Below are 14,065 nucleotides of genomic sequence, written 5' to 3' on the forward strand. Positions count from 1 at the left end.
AAATTACTCAAATATTTTAAACTTTTCTTTGATAACTATAATTTAGTAAGATCAATAACATATTCCGTCTTGGTATCCATGTATCAGCGGAATTAAACAGATATTATGTCATAAAAATTCATGTTTATATATGATCATTTCAAAATGGTTCTGAGTCTCTAATTTAAAGTAAAGCAAATATATACAAAACATGATTTAAAGTTCTTCAAAATTGACACCTTCCCATCATTTTCATCAAGTCAATGCTCTCAGACTTTACCACAACAGAAGATAAGGCACATAACCTTCTAATTGGAACCGATTGCATTACTATGTCAATACCATTTTATATTTCAAACAAATTATCCATTAAGTCCGAATCTTTATCCTTTATTCAAGATATGGGAATCTTTTGAAGAATCTGAATTCAACTTTTACCTGTGAATTCAATTATTCTCTCCTAATGTTAAATTCTACATATTTATGAATTAATTCGCCACTTAGTTTAATTGGAAGTGTTCTTTTAAGGAAACCTCTCAAGTGTGTTTCTTCATCTGCCAAAGTGTTGCTTTCATACACTGACGAATCATTAATGTCTTCTCTCACTGTTTCTACAGAAGGGCTGAGAGATTCTCCAGCATCAGAATGTAGATTCTGAAATTCTTTCCCCAAAATACTATTTTGTAAAATCTCAATTCTATGAATGTTAACAGGAGACAATAACCTGCTCTTCCCAGAAATGTCAGGAGCACTATCTTCATCTCTCCAACTACCACATATTGAATTAAAATCACTAGAATTATCCAACTCAGAGTACTACTCTTGCTTTAATTTATGTGCTGCCCATGTAGATAACTGTGTCTTGCACACTAGCTCGGCCATTTCCTGTTCATGAAATTTAAGATTCCTTGAATGCTTGATCAAAGAGTTTAGAGACACAATATCATCCTTTATTCTTTCCTTCCTCTCCATGAAATATAATATAATAAGAAACACCTCCCCTCATGCAAATTTTAATTTCTATATAGTTCTATTAATTTTCAGATTAGAAGAGTCTAAATCAACCATTTTTGTCTTTTCTTGATTTCAGTGCTAGGCTCGTCCTGAACAACTTGTTTGATGTATCATTTCTATAGTACTTTAACCCTATTTTTCAAACCTTAAGTAACCTTTTCAGTGCCCTAGTGTTGTTGGGACACAATTTTAGATATAGTAATACATTGCCTAAACTCTTGAGTAATGAGGAATCTTAATCAGCAATTCCTTCCATCCAGCTGTTCCCTTGCTAATATCTCAAGTAAATGATACATTTCAGCATTCTTTATAGCTGTGGATGGTTTCCCAATGAAGCTTTTGATATCCACATCATTTGTCAATTTCTAAGTATCCAAAGTAAATGCGGACAACAGATTTTTATTTTTTTATTTTTGAATTGTCGATGTAATTATTTACATGATATTAGCAGTGTTTCAGGTTCAATAGTAATTTTATTAACGGGGTATATAACTACATAATCCTAGCCTTCTAGAATCAACCATTCCATTTTATAATAACTCCTATACCATAGCGCCACTAGAAAGTGCTCTGCATTATTGAACATTTCAACTTATATTTCGTGTTTCATTCAGCGTTTATTGTGAAGGATTTGTAAATTCACTCAACTGTCTCTGCGGCCGTTTATAATCATACAATCTCATTACTTTCCTTCAAGTTAAATCCGCAAAATATCAAAAGCAGCTGAAAATGATACAAAATATTATTAGTCACAAACAATATTTTTCATGTGATAGGGATAGCACCATTCTGCAAAATATACTCCAATCAATAATGTGTGTAGTAGTAATGGTGTCGCTATTGCAAATCATCCAATAGAACTTTGCAGATTGAAATTTGCACAACTTGGTCTAAGCAACATTAACTCTGCACTCCAATTAAATACAATACCAATGCCTTTTAATTAAGCTTTTTTTTTTTTATTATAGAAAATCAAGAAACAAGAGTTTGATTTCACTTACAGAGCCATGTAGACAGTAATAAGATATACATTGACACTCTTTCAAGATATCCTTTCGAATTTAAATCTTTTAGTATCAGCTCTAACAACCCATAACATAGTTTTGAAACTGATCTTATATCTATGGTATATGCTTTCATTCCTACATGTTTATTGCTAAACATAGGTATAGCTGTTAGTTGTGGAAGTCCAAGGATGTTGTTTGGCAAGTCTTGTAACAATTGGAATCCAAGTTTTGAATATTCTACAAGACCTAGATTTAGAGGAAGTAGTGAACAAATAATAACATTGAAAGAAGACAGGAACCACAATATTTGAGGTGTCAAATTAGAATATATATATAAAATCTAGGATATGCATAATTATGTTATAACATATTATTAGGAAACTATATAATTAATCACATAGAGTTTTACAAAAATATTTGTCCATCTAGTTGAATCTTAACTTCAGTCATTACATTGCTTCTTTTTTCACTTTGAAATTACAATCATTAGGCTGTGCCATTTTGCGTTCCTTTATAGGATCTAGGAAGCTCTTTGACAGGTTGATGGTTTGTCTCTACCAATTCGATGATCTGATTGCTAGAATTTAAGGATGTAGTAAGGCATTTTGGCTGTGTCATTCTGTGGGTCGCATTGTTTGAATAGTTTGGCATTGTTTGCACACTACTTTCTTTCATATCATAAATACATATAAAAAATCCTATTGTTAGCTCAGGATTACTTGTGACTGAGTTGTATCGGATTGTTAAGATGAATTTAGTTTGCCAATTTAGATCAGAACAACTTCAATTGTTGCAGGTGTCCTGAAGTAATTGATGCATTAATTTAAAACAGAGGAGAGTTTTGAGAAGGTTGTCCAATTTATTCAAAATTAACCACAAGCAAGTTGGCTGAAGCTGGAAACAAATCATTTAGAACTTAGAAGTAATCAAACATGCCTCAATATATCTTCCACAGTGTCAAATCAGTTCATTCGCATGTTCTAATTTACTCACTTTTTGCAGTAGACGGGACGTAACTCTTAGTTGAGGTCTTCTATTACATGAATTTAACATGTCACTACATATTTGAGGCTCTGCTTGGGACTTGCCATGGGTGGGTTCCAAGATGTGGTAATTAAACTAAATCATCTATCAATCTTTTACAATCTAAAATGAAATTTGCTCTTGTCATAAAAATAGCACATGAATTTTAACTGGCTTACAATGGATTACCACATTTGGTCAGTTTATACTATCATCGGTTGCTTAATATTAATCATCAATTTTACCTTTTCCCCTTGAATTTTACTCTGAACTAAATTTTGACTCTCAAAGATCAATGCTTTTAGTTAAAGCTTCCTAGGGTGTTGTCCTTCATCTCTTTGTTGGATATTAAATCTTTAATAATAATAATTTTTTTTTGTGAAAAGTATCATGTTAATCAAGTCCAGTTTACACTGTTAATTAACATTAGTCAATTTAAATTTTATAGTTTATCTTGTCTTTGGACAGAAATCCATTAAATAATGAGCAGATTAGAATTTCCAAGTTCTGTGTTATTAGAATACTTTTCAAAGACCTATCAAGATGCTTTAAGAAATGCGGATAACTGCATTCACAAGAAAATGAGTTATTTTGAATAAGTGGATCCAACAATCTGCCATCTGGCTCTTATAATGGCACAATTGGTTGATGATGATGATTTTGGATTCTTTCATATTTACATTAAGCTGTATCTCAGTAACAGTGATTATTTTTACAGTGATTTGTTTTGAACCAAATATTGATAAATTTGGTTGAAGAAGACTTCTGGTTTCTTTTAATGTTAAACGAAGTGCCATTCTGCACCAAATGTTATGCTTAAGTAAAAATAGATATTCTATTTTTTAAAGTTGTGATATTGATATAATGAATTTTTCAAGTACTACTTTTACACATAATTTTAGGTTTAAAGTTTACAATTTATTCAAACATGCATCCCTTAAGAAAAGGATTTTGTTCTAGCCCTTCATAGAAAGACATGCAGTTTTCTAGATTGGACATTCTTAAAGGGTACAAAAGCCCAGACTCTACTTAAGGGGCTGTTCGATGCTAACTTGAAATGCCTCATAAAAAATGACATTATTGAACATGTGCAATTCGAACAAAATTGGCTTAAATTGAGGTTACTCTCAGACACACTGAAATCCCACTTTTTACTTTGAACTTTGTATGATTAGAATTTACCATGTATCAAATTGATTACAGCCTCAGTACATAGGATAATTCTTCATTCAAATCAATTATTCTAAAGGTATATAAATACCTTTAAAACTAATAAAGTGACAAATAACACCTCTATATCACCACTATAGCTTTGATGTTATAACAATTGTCTTATACTTTAAAATTGTAATGACTAAAATATCTTCACTTAAATGCTTTAATAATAAAGTAAATATTTAAAATAATGTCCTAGATAATTTTACTAAAAGGAGTTTATGTCCCTTCAAATCATTTTTTTTTTAAATTTTACAACCATACAATCTTCACATAGACACAAGTTAAAGGCTGTGGCTATCCTCAACCTGCTTAGTAAAACAGTGTAACCTGCTCAGTCAGTGAGTTGAGCACCTTTTTATTACATTAAAACCCAGGTTAAAACCATTGTTTTACGAAACGGCCGAACCGAAACGGAAACGGCCGTTTCTGACCGTTTCAATGCCAAACTTATTGACCCAGCCCTTGACCCGGCTCGGCTGACCGAGTCAGCTATGACTCGGTCAACCCGGCTGGGTCCGTATTGACTCGGCCGAGTCATAGCAAGACGGCTGGGCAGTGTTTTTTAAAAAAAAAAATAAATTTTTTGCTGATCTTTGGTAAAGTTAGTTAGGGTTTGTGGATTCTAAATGGTTATTGTAATTTGTTAAATGCTTTTGGGGTCCATTTCCCCCTCCCAAACTCTATTTAAGACAGCCAAATGCTCTTATTTCACTCACAGCAGTCTTATGCATTTGAGTGAGAGTCTTCTTTGAGAGTTAGTGAGCAGTTCTTGAGCTTGTTTTGGAGCAGCAGTGAGGAGTCTTGGAGGAGCATTGTAGCTGGAGTGAGGAGCTTCTTGGGCAGCCATTTGGAGCAGCATTGAGGAGCTGATTTTTGGAGCAAGCTTGAGGAGGCAGTTTGTGCCTGGAGGTATTTTTTTCCACCTCTATAAATCTGTTTTTACTTAGTAAATTTTAGGTGCATATCAAGATAGCTTAGAGAGTGTTTTTAGTCAAATAAATGAACATTGAATCAATTTTTTTTTTTTTTTTTTTTCATTTTCAGATTGTTTTCCTAGTCAAAAAATGGCACCTAGAGCAAAAGATCCTGCTTGGGCATATGTTGAAATGGTTGATGATGAGATGTGTTGCAAGTTTTGCCATAGGAAAATTAAGTCAGGTCCTAGGGGGATTAATAGGCTGAAACAACACTTGGCAGGGATTAAAGGCAATATTACTGCATGTAAATCTGAGGAAATTGGGGAGATTAGAAAGAATTTGTTGGAAAGCTTTGAAAAATTTAATGCAGAAAAGACTAGGCAAAAAGAGATACAGGCTGAAATTGGGAGGAAGAGGGAGATACAAAGAATGATCGCTGCCAACCCCCACTATGAGTTTGAGGGTTCTTCCTCTATCCCTCAAACTGATGCATCAAACCCTTTCCGTTATGTTCCTCCCTCTTTTGCTTCTGTTCAAGATAAGGGAAAGGGTAGAATGAAGGGTGATGGGACTATCAAAAGTTTTTTCACTCACTCAGGCTCCTCTCCATCAGATGCACATGGTCCTGAAGTTAGTAAAGGTCTTGCTCAGCCCACTTTAGATGACCATTGGAAGAAAGAATTGAGGGAGACTGCTTGTGACTACATAGCTAGATGGTGGTATGATGCTGATATCCCCTTTAATGCTGCTCGTTCACCATATTATGAGCCTATGTTTGAGGCCATACATGCTGCTGGAAAAGGCTTCAAAGGCCCTACTATGCAAGAGCTAAGGGGGTTTCGTTTGCAGAAAGAAATTAAATCAATTAATGAGTATTTGCAAGATTTCAAGGAATCATGGGCAAGAACAGGGTGTACCATCATGTCAGATGGATGGACTGATCAAAGAAACCGTACCATCATAAACTTTCTTGTCTTCTGCCCACAGGGAACCATGTTTTTAAAATCAGTTGATGCATCTGATAAGGTAAAAGATGGCCACTTGTTGTTTCAGCTATTGGATGAGGTTATTCAGGATGTGGGGGTGGCTAATGTTGTTCAAATCATCACAGACAATGCCTCTAACTATGTTCTTGCTGGTAGACTGTTAGAGGAAAAACACAAGACCATCTTTTGGACCCCATGCGCTGCACATTGCATAGACCTCATGCTTGAGGATATTGGAAAATTAGATTGGGTCAGAAACACTGTAGATAATGCCAAAAGCATAACAAAATTTATCTACAATCATACACTGGTTTTGAGTCTCATGAGGAAACACACTGGAGGCAAGGATATTATTAGGCCTGCCATCACTAGATTTGCTACACATTTTTTGACATTGCAATCTATGCTTTCCCAACATAGAAACTTGCAAAAGATGTTTTCCAGTGATGATTGGAATCAAAGTAGTTGGTCTAACAAACCAGAAGGCAGAGAATTGAAAAGGAAAGTCCATGATGAAACTTTTTGGAGAAAGGCAGCAGAGATTGTGAAGCTTGCTGAGCCACTAGTTAAGGTGTTGCGGTTGGTGGATGGGGAAAGGTTGGCTATGGGCTTCATTTATGAGGCTATGGATCAAGCAAAGGAGCAAATAAAGACAGCATACAAGGATAGAGTGGCAAAGTATGGGCCCATTTGGGCAATCATTGATGAAAGATGGAACAATCAACTCCATCGCCCTATACATGCAGCTGGGTATTTTTTGAACCCACGGTATCATTATAAAGCTAAGGAGTCAGGAGCTTTGAGGGGGGAGGTCAGAGATGGACTGGTTGATTGCATTGAGCGCATGGTCCCATCGGAGTCTGATCAGCTGCTGATACATCAGCAGGTCACATCCTTCAGCAATGCAACAGGTACCTTTGGGAAGAACCTAGCAAAGATTGCAAGAGAAGCAGATGAGCCAGGTAAACAAAAATTTCAATTTTCAATTTCTTAATGGTTTTACTTTTTTTATTAAAGTTTGTTAAATCATTTATAATTTGAAAGTTAGATATAATTTGTAATTTTGTTGAGCTTCAGCCTTCATCTAACTCATAATTCATTACACTCCTATGTTTTTTGCAGCACAATGGTGGGAGGCCTTTGGTGGCCAGTGCCCTGAATTGCAAAGGTTTGCAATTCGTATTTTGAGTCAAACTTGCAGTGCATCTGGGTGTGAGCGCAATTGGTCTGTCTTTGAGAGGATTCACACAAAGAAGAGAAACCGTTTGGAGCAAAAACGGTTGAATGATCTAGTTTTTGTCCAATACAACCTTCGGCTCAGACGGAACCAATTGCTGAACAAAAGACCTGATTCAGATCCCATTGTGTTGGAAGACATTGATCCAACATCAGATTGGGTAGTGGAGAGTCGTCTACCAGAGTTTGATCCTGATGAGGATCTTGAGATTGATCAACTTGATGTTGAACATCCACTGCAGCCTGTTCAGTTGAATGCAGATCCCGATCCACCAGCCTCAGTCTCACAGCCAGCTAGTAGGACTCCAGTTGTAGGTGCTTCGCCTTCCTCTGCTCAGCCACGACAGAAGCGCAGCCGCATTTGTACTCTATCTCAGCTTGCATCTGCTGCACAGCCTAGTGGTACTGGCACCACTTCTACAGTTGCAGTTGGAGACGATGATGATGAGGAGGAGCCATGGGGCCCCTTGTCTGACTCTGATGATGATGATCCAGAGATTGGTCGAGATGATCTTGGCTCCTCTGGCAGTAGCTACTAGCCTCCTTGGTTATTTGTATTTTGTTTTGACTCTTGAGTCTTTGATCATGTATGACAGACTACAGTTGACTATGTATTTAGTTTTACTATTGCCATTGGGTACACCGTACCATTTTGATATAATGGATTGGTTCATGAGCCTACTTTGATCATATGTTGTCTTCCATGTATATTATAATGTTGTGTGTTTGGAAACTTGAATGAAAATCTTTAAAATTATGTTTAAAATATTTAAAATTATGTTTTTTTATAAAAAAAATAAATATTTAATGTATTTTTTACAACGACCGAGTCATTGAAATCGAGCCGGCCGAGTCATTACCGAGTCCGAGTCCGAGTCCGAGTCCGAGTCGATCCTCGGCCGAGTCCGAGTCCGAGTTGTAAAACATTGGTTAAAACCCAGGTTAGTAAGCCAGCGAGTTATTGTGGATCAAAATCACAGCATACAGATATGCCAATATAGTATTTAAGACTGTGCATTACTTTGCAGCAAAATCACAAAGTAGAGATATGTCACCATAGTTATTAAAATAGTAAGTATTGGGGTTTTCGTGCATTATATTAGATATCATATGTCAACACCTTGCAAAGCCACCTCACACCAGCTTTCGCTGTTGATATTTGTTCAGTAACATTAAAATACAACAGGTAGCAGCAAAATTACTAATTCTAAGATAACGATAATAAAGAAAGATGCAGATGTAGCAAAGAATACTTAAAAGAAAGTTACGTAGCTACCTAAAAGCAGAGCAACACTGAATGGGCATGCAGAGAGAAGCAGTATAGCTAACCAGACGGCTGAAAATGCAACCCGTCACACACGTCACAAACAGAAAGTGGGTTGCACATTATAATGCCCGATTAAATTTGAGTACGTGAATAGTTCGTTGGCTATATAAAGATAAAGGGGCTATAACCAACTGTAGGAGTGATTCATGGAAAGCTCCAGCAGCAACTCAGCTGAACACAATTCTAGGAATGCAAGGAAATCTGAGACGATTGAAAATGCGGACAGTTTAAGTGGCTTGCCCCTATTTTGGATTGCCTCATGGAAAACTCTAAGCATAAACTGAATGTCCAAAATGTTTCTAGGAATCAAAGGAAATCTTTGGACATCCAAGCGCCCAAGTATGCCTAATTAAAATAAATAAAATGGTTTGAAAATCAGAACGGTGAATCAGATGGCATATTGAAGGACCTAAAGAAACTCTGTAACAGCAGCGGATTGAAAGGTAATTTTAAAAATAAATAATTCGGTCCTCGCTAGATCGCACATTTTTTTTTTATAGCTTGATCTTCAACGCCGGAGTTCTGGTTGGAGAAGATATCGTGAGGGGCATTATTCCTCTTCCTTGCGTGGTGCAAATTAACGTCAGGGGCGGCGTCTTTGTTGCGCTTGGCTTCCTCTTGGGTTTTGTAGAGCTGAGCCCTCAGTTCTAACAGCGAAGACACGCCCATCCCTTCTATGCCCTTCTGTTTCTTGGGCATCACTCCCGACTCTGTCAGCCATCCCAGCGACCCAAATCTTTTTTATTCACATTCATTATAATTCTATTTAATATTGAAATCAAGATAAGCACTTCTCATCGTTCCTCTACATTTTATTTTTTTATCTCATCACTGCCACACGTCAACGAATATTTGTTCCACGGACTAGACAAAAGAAGTAAATCGACGTGCGTCTCGTCTTTCCCTCCACAGGTCGATACGGTCTGAGCCTTGATGACACAATGGCAACCCCCAAGTACCCACCAAAAGCTTTATTATTTATTCTTGATCTCTTGGTTAACAATATTAACGCTATGTTTGATGTCACGGGTTCGATTAATGCTATATTTGGTCCTCGCTATGCTCATGGTTGTTGCTGTAAGCTGACAGTAAGATGTGGCGAGTTCGATTAGCCGCGCGAACGATATGATGAAAGAATTGAAAAGCGGTACTCTATAGTACCCACCAATCTTTCATTATTTTTGCTCATTTCCCATGGCCATCCCCAAATAATCCTCATCAATTCAATCCCCTTGCGTTTCTCCTTCTCACTGTACATTCATTGCTTCCATGCATTTCTCCTCGACCGTATGTATGCTCTGTGCTGCATGTGTCTCACTTATGCTTTTATACGAATACCATTATTCGTAGCCATGGCTGTTGATTTGTCGCCTTGTGGGCGTGTGCTGTAGCAGAGATTGTTACACCCTCCCTTATTTAAAGAGACTTCAACTATCTGGAATGACAAAACTTTCCCTCAACTGCCACTAACCATCGCCAATAGTTACACACGCTCTATATTTATTTCTGTATATTTATTCTAGATTTTCACTACAATTTGTTATATATGGCACAATGCCTTCCTAACATATGCATGCCCGTCATTTTTTTTTAATTTAAATCCGAGGATTACATTCAGAACAATTACAGTAGTAAAAACATATTATGTACCTGGAGGACCATTCCAAGTTGAGTAGAAAGTCAGATTGGAAAGATTAAATTGACTCTGTTCTCAAAGTCTGGTTGGGGTCAGAACGCAATATTGCCTTTCCTAAAATCCTATGGGCATCATTTGAACAGTGTCCTCAGTCTTGGATTGCAAATATTAACCCAAACGATATTTATTTATAGGAAAAACAACCTCATATTTTTCCAGTTGCATACCTGGAGGGTTCTAATTTTAATGAACATTATAAATCATCTACAGACAAGGAGAATGAACAGACTTACAATATGGAGCTAATTTGCCTGCAACCTAAATTTAATCGGTGGATGCTTAAGCAAAGCTACAGGGATTAGTTACTTCTAGGGCCTGTAAGATCCCAAGGGTTTGAAAACTGGCTCTGATACCAAACGTAAGGGCTGTAAAGCCATTGAAAAAACAGTAAAGGGTTTTTCATCATGAGCTTGTGATAAATTTCCTGAAATTGTACAAAGTAACTAACAAAATTGATGAGAGTACCTACCTATATCCCGACGGTAGATGATGCCTCAAGCTACTCTGCTTCGGTTACCAAAAGACCAAAACCACCCAGCCAAATTGAGCAGAACCTCGCTACTCAGTCCAATAAGCTTCTCAGTTGAAGCAGATTGTCCCCCGTGCCCGGAAACCTTAGAACAATCCGCGCTCCTTCTGTTGGTAACTCCAGTTTATAGATATCCTCCCTTCTTCAATATTCCCTTCCTCCTCCCTTCTTCTTCCTCCTGATGTCCCTCCAAAATTCTTCTCTCAGGTTTATATATTGTTTCTTGGTGGTGACTGCCCTTCCACCAGCAGCCCACCGCTTTGCCTCCTCGTGACACCCATCCATGTCACGTAATAAATATATTTTCTTTTATGATTAAATAAAATACTTCTTTTTTATATAAAGATCCTAAGGTTATACTAAGTACCTTACCTTTAATTAATTTATTATATATATATATATATTTTTAATCATTTTATTAATTTATAAATATAATTTTATTAATAATCTAAAATATATATAATTATATAACCACCTTTTAGGATTTAGCTTAATTTTTAACATCTATATTTTATAATTATCTTTACATTATACATTTTAAATTTAGTATATAAATACTAGTGAGGTGCATGCGACACATGCATATGTAGCTATCATATGCATGCATCGTATGCCTGCTATTATTCTTGTGTTCTCTGTATTATAGATAGGTCGTTACACAGGGGTCCCGAGACAGCGCGAGGCTAGCAGGTTGCAGCAGTGCGAGAGGCACAGGAGTGTTGCACTAGTGTAGGACGACACAGAGGTGTGCAACTGTGTGAGATGGAGGAGAGTTGTTGCAGCAACGCAGAGGTCAAAGAGGGAGCACTTGTCAGCGGCAAAGGGAGTTTCAACATCAGTGGGTGTCTTTAGCCCAACAGGGAGGTCAGTTGGGAGATTAGTTACTTACTTCTCAGTAACTGAGTTGTAGTGCAGTAGTGGGTGGCACGATGCAACATGATGAGAGGAGGTGCAGTGCGGATGCAGTGCTAGGAGAAAGGACCAGCAACAACACGGATGCAGATGGACTTGTCGTACAAATGCAGCAGTGGCAGAACCATGGGCAACAGTATAGGAGGCAGCAGTGCAGAGGATGTTGGGAAGGAAGGCCTAGAATCAGCTCAGGTACTGATGCTGGATGATCAGAGTAATACTCATTGAGGAGTATTGCTAGAGCAGAGTCCTCGCTAAGAGGGCGTGTTGATTTGGGGTAGCATCGGATGTGCTTTAGCCACGAAATTTGGTGGAGAGGTTGGGGCACATGAGATCTCCAATACCCAGAAAGGGTTTGGGCAGATTCTAAACAGATGAAGAGATATTAAAATAATTAATATTTTTAATGGAGTCCCTAAGTCTAAACTTAGGGAAAATAAAATATTAATGTGTATTAATATGAATCTGTGTTAGAATGGTCCAAAATACATGGATCAAGCTAGATCTAATCTTATTCGTTGATTAGGGACTTAATCTCGGCCGTTGAGATGTCAACAGGAAAAGTATAAGAGGAGGCTTGAGGGTCACTTGGAGAACACACCAGAGTGATCAATCATTCTATTCTCTAGAGCGGGGTTTGTTAAGAGAGGTAGAATCAGTGATCGGGAGAGCAGCTGAGGAGCATTGAGTACAGAGTAACAGAGAAGGCAGAGAGTGTGCCGGGAGAGCAACGCATCAGCCAAGGAGAGTGACGCAAAGCCAGCAAGGGCTCACGCAAGGCCACACAAAGGCAGCCAAGTGCTGCGCAGAGCACTAGAGGGGTCAGCGTAGCTGACGCAGGGCTCCTAGGGCTGACGTAGGCCAAGGAAGGCTGGCGCAGGGCTAGCGTTGGGTTAGGAGAGGCTGACGCAATCCAGATTGGGCAGACGCTGGTGTTGCAGAGCAGTTTTGTTCTGAGGAACTACCGGAAGGATTTTTCCCTGGTTTCAGCCAAGAGATTTCTCTCAAACTGTGAGGTATAGCTGCTAAGGAAATTCTCTGTTGGGTAGGCCAGTTTCGACACCTAGATTGTACTCTGATATTGCTTAATAAGAAAACCCTCAGATAGCTGCACCGGTTTTCCCGCATTGGGTTTTTCCAGGGACATTGGTCCAAAAATAATGGTGTCATGTGGTGTGTTTGCTCTTGTTTCTTTTAGTTGTTGATCTGTAATATCTTGAGCATGCACTGGTATTTATTTTCAGTATTTACTTTGTAAATAACTTGTTAAGGAAAAATAACAAGTAGGTAGGAATAAATCAGATAAAGTGCATGAAGGGTTTCTAAACTAAGTAAAATTAGAAACTTCAACATGTAATAGCACAAAAGAGAGACTGCATATGGATGGAGATTAGGCCGCAGTAGATTCCTTAATCAGGCTGTAGAGAGTGATTACAATAGGTCGCTAATATAACCACTGTTAGGCCGCAGAGAAAGGTCACAGTAGGCCATAGAGAATGCCTTATATGAGCCGCAGAGAATGCCTCCAATGGGCTGTAGATAGATGCCATAATAAACCACAAAAGGATGCCAAAACAAGATTGAATTCCATTAGCCAAAATGAAGGAAGATGGACCCATATTTATAGTTGTTTCTATGTGTTAAATGTCACATCTTTTGGGGCGAGCCGACTTGTCACTTTTAGAGGGAAATATAAATTTGAAATTTGAATTATCATTTAAATATATTTCCACATAATTTGAAGATTGCTTGCCCAAGTAGATTTGAGCCACGTTAAATAAGAGAAGAGCCAAACCTATTAATAATAATTTCCTTTGACCAACTGAATTTTCCTTTTGGGGCAAGATGTGCTTCTCTTGGGCCTTTGGGTTCCTATGTGGAAATTCGTCCCGTAGCTGCCCCAATTATTTCAACACCTTACTCCTGCAACTATGTCCACTGAATTAGGGCATATGACCCCTATCCTATAGGCAGCAAGACGTATGGGATGCGACCCTACTTTAGCAAGATGCGTAGGCCTTTCAACCCTCCTTTTCTTCACCAAGTAGGCTTGCGGTCCCTACCCACAGATCAGAGAAAACCAACCAGAGAATCTTGACTGCTAGGGCAGAAGGAATCCTCCACATGAGCTAGAAAACATGCATCATGACACTCCCTTATCAATGCGGCTCACCTTGAGACTCCTTCGCTTGCCTTCAGGAGATATTGCTGCACTTGGATC

The 14,065-nt window shown here is 37.9% G+C and overlaps 1 protein-coding gene across 3 annotated transcripts in view; it reads left to right on the forward strand.

Moving 5' to 3' along the window:
* LOC149203974 (endo-1,3;1,4-beta-D-glucanase-like) overlaps positions 1 to 14,065 on the forward strand; it is a 235,109-nt gene that overhangs the window by 25,043 nt on the left and 196,001 nt on the right. Inside the window, exon 1 of one of the 3 annotated variants that reach the window (XM_089403646.1) lies at positions 9,818 to 9,854. The exons of the other annotated variants lie outside the window; for them this stretch is intronic. Within the exon in view, the coding sequence (XP_089259772.1) occupies positions 9,833 to 9,854 (22 nt within the window). The 5' untranslated portion in view covers positions 9,818 to 9,832. Of the gene's footprint in view, positions 1 to 9,817; positions 9,855 to 14,065 lie in introns of those variants that run through there. 3 annotated transcript variants of the gene reach the window in all.

This window comes from Pinus tabuliformis, chromosome 2_1 (assembly GCF_031772625.1).
Source record: "Pinus tabuliformis cultivar Carrire ecotype Pingquan chromosome 2_1, CPIR1, whole genome shotgun sequence".
In the NCBI taxonomy this organism is placed as follows: Eukaryota; Viridiplantae; Streptophyta; class Pinopsida; order Pinales; family Pinaceae; genus Pinus; species Pinus tabuliformis.